At 45.8% G+C, this 5,627-nt stretch overlaps 1 protein-coding gene across 2 annotated transcripts in view; it reads left to right on the forward strand.

The window, feature by feature from the left end:
- The window catches only part of ptpn4a (protein tyrosine phosphatase non-receptor type 4a), a 53,388-nt gene extending 48,211 nt beyond the window's left edge, over positions 1-5,177 (forward strand). For both annotated transcript variants that reach the window (XM_031858280.1, XM_031858281.1), the window contains exons 25-27: positions 1,627-1,775; positions 1,870-2,005; positions 2,117-5,177. In XM_031858280.1, the coding sequence (XP_031714140.1) occupies positions 1,627-1,775; positions 1,870-2,005; positions 2,117-2,545 (714 nt within the window). In that variant the 3' untranslated portion in view covers positions 2,546-5,177. The remainder of the gene's footprint in view (positions 1-1,626; positions 1,776-1,869; positions 2,006-2,116) is intronic.
- Positions 5,178-5,627: the final 450 nt, after the last annotated feature.

Here is a 5,627-nt window from a genome sequence, read left to right on the forward strand (position 1 = left end):
ACACACACACACACAGGTAAACACAAACACACACACACACAGGTAAACACACACACACACAGGTAAACACAAACACACACACACACAGGTAAACACAAACACACACACACACAGGTAACCACAAACACACACACAGGTAACCACAAACACACACACAGGTAACCACAAACACACACAGGTAACCACAAACACACACACACACACACACACACAGGTAACCACAAACACACACAGGTAAACACACACACACACAGGTACACACACAGGTAAACACAAACACACACACACACAGGTAAACACAAACACACAGGTTTACTTCGGTCACTTTTAGGGACATCACATGAACTTACATTCACTTCCTGGAGAGTAACTGTAACCCTCACCTTAACCCCGCTGGTCTTCAGTCTGAAATGTGTCATCAAAGGTAGCCTAAGTCAGGAACACACACACACACACGAGAGGAAAAAAATGCCAAACAGGAATGGCCAATTAGGACCAAATGAGAGGAACAAGGGAGTGAAGGGGAACAGGATGGAGAGTCAAATCAAAGCGAAGGGACCAGCGTCTCGGGAAGGAGGATGAGCCTGCTGAGGACCCCCCCCCCCCCCCCCGAAGGTGTGTTGCCATGGTGACCAGTGTGGGCTGTTCTTTTTCTGGCTCCCGCTGCTGGTTACCATGACAACCCAACCACCCTCAGTCAGTCACATTGCTGCCGAAATAAGACAGAGAGAGAGAGAGAAACCAAACGGAGGGAGAGAGAGGAGCAGAGAGTGGGACGATGGTAGTTTAGTGAATGTAAGTTTGTCTTATTTTTCATGTTGAAGCCTCTTGATGCTCACAGTCATAAATGTTATCGTCTCATGTGATATATGTGACACAACATGGCAGTATTTAGGACAAAATTGAACTTTCAATGGAGGATCGTATGTTCCTGCTGTTTCCTCATCGCGTCCTGCCGTCTGTGTGTTTTCCTGATTTAGTTATCTGTGCGATGCCCGTGCATCCATCGTGACCTTTTGAGATATACGGCTGTAGGAGGAGGAGGAGGAGGAGGAGGAGGAGGCAATTAGCATTCTCCTCCGCCTGTGATTGTTGCTATGGGGATAGATGTGTTACCATGGCGATGCAGCGGGGCAGTATAAAAGAGGAACACGGGGGCTCTGAGTCAAAACATGAAACAGTGGTCAGTAGTTATCGTGTGAATGAACAAAAGAGAAAGTGTGACATTTTTATTCATAGATTTATTGCAGCAACATAAAAATGTACATTTTGTCTTTAATATCTGTTTTTTGTGAAGTGGTCCAGCGGAGTGGAAGAAATAAAAAGCACTGTTTGTTAACCCCCCCCCATTTCATAACGTGTTTAAAGGCCGTAATTACACAAACAGGGTTCCCACTAGGACACAGAGCTCAATGAAACATGCTCCGAGGTCGCCCACATGAAATACAATAACCTGTTTATGGTTCTGGACGAGTGATGGCTGAGGATAATTCATTATACTTGCTAAGCTTGGGTCATGACTGATGTGAGAGTGAATGAGCCCTCAGTTTGTTTCCAATAAGAAAGAAGCCTTTCTGAAAGGCAGTACTTGAAAATATGATGTAAAGTAATTTATCTTCTTCTCAGAGTGAGCAGCAGAGAGAGCTCACCCAGATCCAGTACCTGGCCTGGCCAGACCACGGCGTACCGGACGACTCCACTGACTTCCTGGACTTCGTGGCTCTGGTACGGACCAAACGCGCTGGACAGGACCAGCCCATGGTGGTGCACTGCAGGTACAGTCGCCCCCTTTTTGTGGTTCGATGTCGATAGACTGACATGGTCGACTCATTTCAACTCTTAATTCTCTGTGGTCTGTATGCTTTACAGTGCAGGGATCGGTCGGACAGGGGTTCTGATCACAATGGAGTCGGCATTGTGTCTGATGGAGTGCGGTCAGCCAGTGTATCCTCTAGAGATCGTCAGGACCATGAGAGACCAGAGGGCCATGATGATACAAACACCTGTATGTAGACGCATCCCTTTGTCTGTCTAGCTGCTCTCATCCTCTTGAATCCATCAGCCAAAATATCTCTCTCTCTCTCTCTCTCTCTGTCTCTGTCTCTGTGTCCATCAGAGCCAGTACCGATTCGTGTGTGAGGCCATCCTGAAGGTCTTCGAGGAGGGCCTGGTCCAACCATTCAGGACCGTCGTCTACCAGCTGAGAGACAGAGTGGACGAGGAGAGGGAGGAGGAGACGATGGAGCAGCAGAAGGCCGGAGAGGGGGAAGAGGGGGAGGCGGCCATGGTGGTGTTGCTGGAAGGAGATCTGGATGAAGAGGACGACGACGACGAAGAGGTGGAGGTGCTGGATGTGGGGGTAGTGAAAGAAGAGGAAGAGGAGGAGGATGAATATGAGGAGGAAGGGGAGGAGCCAAGCGTTGCAAGTGTAACAAGCGTCGCTAGCATCGCGAGCGCTGCAAGTGCTGCAAGCGTTACGAGCGCCATCAGCGAGACCAGCGTGAACCCTGATCCTGACCCGGACCCTGATCCTGCTGACCCGTGACATTTGACCTTTGGTAGTCATGAGGGTTTCCAGGAGGAGGCCAGGTGGGCCGGAGGAGAGAACAAAAGCACTGTTGCACTTTATGCTGACAAAAAAACGGAAAAAAAAGACACACAAACGAACATACGTGGAAGTCATGGACAAGCTAGAATAAAAAAAGAAACCCAGCTGTGTTGAATAGGTACCATTAGTGGATATTGTATGTTCAGGGTAAAGAAAAAAGTCATGAAAAGCGAATGAAAATTTAAACGTACAAGAGAATAAAATGTGGATGGGGAATTGCTGTAGTGCCATAAGTACGAAGGGGAAGGGCTGCCCCCATGGATGGAAAGGCGTCGCCCTGTCCCCTTCTGAGCGAGTCTGCCAGACAGACCTGCCTTTTTTTAGTGTCCTTTTAGCTGATAAAGAGATAAACCTTATCTTTTGTTCCTCAGAAAGAGTATTTATTGTGTTTTAGTTTGTGTCAAACCCTGTCCACTGAACAAAAAAAAAAAAAAGACTTGTATGTTTGTTTGTATGAATCTAGAGCTTCATGCTTTCCTGATTAAATCCTAGGTAGTAAAGTAGTGCGATTCCTCTTCTAACTACTCTTCTTTTGCTTTCCATGAAGAAAAAAAAAAACAGATTTAATTTATTGTACTTGGTTTTTTAAATCTTTCTCAGCTTTCTTGTCTCTGACAGCACCGACTGACAGATGGACCGCTGAAAGCACTTTGTGTCTCACCTCTTGTTCAATGCTGTGGCAAGTTGTGCTCCTGATCCTTCTTTGTGCTGTGTTTTTGAGCTCTACAGACGCTCTGAGGCGAGCCATTGTTCGGCATGGTGAAGAACATATCCGGTTTACAAGCCTCCGTGTTTGGCGTGGGCCACCTCTCTTTCACTTCCGTTTCTCTCTGACCGCAGAGTCAGACCTCCCACTGAAAAGACATAATGAACTTTCAGCAGTGATCCATTATTCAAATTCTGGTCACTTTGCGTAATGCTCAACAGCACATTATGAAGACGGCGTCATGAAGAGAGGCGACCAGTAGACACACGGCCTCACTGAGTTACAATCTAAGCTGAGAAAACAAGGCCGAGGTCAGTTCAGTTCTTTAATCCACACGCAGTCAAGATGATATTTAAATCAAACCCCTGCTGAAGTGTCCTTGAGCCAGACACTGACAACAAATCCTCATGGTGTGTGAAGCTCTGTGGCTTCACTCTGATTGGTGTCAATCACTTAAAGACACCGGTATCATTAATTAGTTCTTGAAAGCTGCTCTGGCGATCAGCATTTGCTTTTTGGAATTGCGTTGACAGTGAACTGATCTCAGCCTTAGTGTGACTAAACCTTTAAAAGCTTCCTCCACTGACCTCCTTTCTTTTTACACAAACATTTAAATATGAACGGGAGCAAACCTGGATCTCTCCCGACACTTTTGCAGTTGTGACTGGTGGGTCGTAGACTAGTCCAGGGGTCACTGGAGCGGGGCTTTAATCCAACCTTTGCCGTTTCATTTTCTCAACGCGTCTGCTTGTCTGCCAGAGAACAGTTGACAGTTCAAAGAAGCAGCACAAACGGAACATTCAGCCTATGCTTTCCCATTGGTACTTCATTTTAAGGCACATGTTTGTCTCTGTTGTCAAGCCAAGATGATGACGTGTTAATGAGAGAGAGTGTTAATGAGACTAAGTGATGACTTGTATTTTTAAATTCACAAAACCCAGCATCAAGTTGCCTGTTGAGTCTTCTTTTTTGTCAAAGTACAGGCGAAGCTGCCGTTGTACTTTACATAGTGGTATGGAATGAAGTGTAGCCTCTTCATGATTTTAGATATTTTTCTTATCGGATGCTTCAGTACCTGCTGTTAAAGAAAACAAACACCTACTGCTGTGTGTGTGTGTGTGTGTGTGTGTGTGTGTGTGTGTGTACTCAGATTCCCGTCTTTCTCTTTCTCTGTACCTCTCCCTCCTTTATTTCTAACGTACAGTTTGTTAGCTGTCTGGTCTAAGCCTGCTTGTCCGTCAACTGGAACGAAGGGTTGTGCCATAAAGCCACAAACCTCATCTAACCTGATCTCAAGTGTTTCTGAAGAAACTCAGAGCTTTCTTGGAGAGTGTTTTTTATTTTTTTAAAGTCTGTCCTAAGAACCAGGCTGAATCTTTGCTTGTGAAACATTTCAAACCATGCTCGTACCTCCCTTTGAAACAGCCGAATCACACTTTTGACATGCAGAGAGGTGGGATCAAGAAGAGTATAGCTTTCCTCTTCTCTCTCGCTCTCTCTCTTTTTATATATCTCCTATATTGCGGACCTCTCCCAAAAATCTGCCCAGCTCCTTCTCTCAGGCAACATCAGTGATTTCTGCAGAGCCCACGCAACATCCACAGTCCATTCTTCTCATTGTTCTTCCCCAGATGCCTCTCGTTTGGATCATTTCACATGGAACCCACTCTCTCTGCATGGCCTCAAGGCAAAATGACACATCTGAGCAGAATGCCACACGGGGACAGTGGACACACCGTGGGCAGCCGGTGAATGAGCGAATAACTGCCCCACATGTATGCGCTTTTAATCAAAAGAACAACCATTCAGCACTTCAGTGGCTTTTCCTCCTCACTTTTTTGTATTGAGCAGCAGGGCCAACCACATCAAATTGAGTTAACTGTAAAGGCCTCGTGATAAAGTGGCATCAATAACAAGTTACCCAAAATAAAACATGGACCCCTGCAGTGCAAAGTTAATAATTGATAAATCAGGGCTGCCAGTTTCCATCTGCACCAACGATCCAGCGATGAGCTTTCTGTGTTCAAAGTGTTTTGTGTTGACACATAATTGGTCCTCTCTGTGCGTTTAGGGTACTGATCAAAGGTAGTGTGGAGGGGACCGGGGCGGGGGGGCGGAGCCTCGGGTTAGTTGTATTTTTGTAAAGATGAAAACGGCTCTAGTTGGATAGGGAAAGGACAGCACTTTGTAGAAGGCTGGAGGGGGGGAAGGAGGTAATGATGCATTGTTAAAATGAGTTCTTTTTTCTTTTTCTTTTTTTGGAATTTGACATTTTTAGTTTGTTTAAAAATAAGATATGTAGGGAACAAGAAG

The sequence above is a fragment of the Anarrhichthys ocellatus genome, unplaced genomic scaffold (genome assembly GCF_004355925.1).
Source record: "Anarrhichthys ocellatus isolate YVR2014 unplaced genomic scaffold, GSC_Weel_1.0 scaffold20, whole genome shotgun sequence".
Lineage (NCBI taxonomy): Eukaryota > Metazoa > Chordata > Actinopteri > Perciformes > Anarhichadidae > Anarrhichthys > Anarrhichthys ocellatus.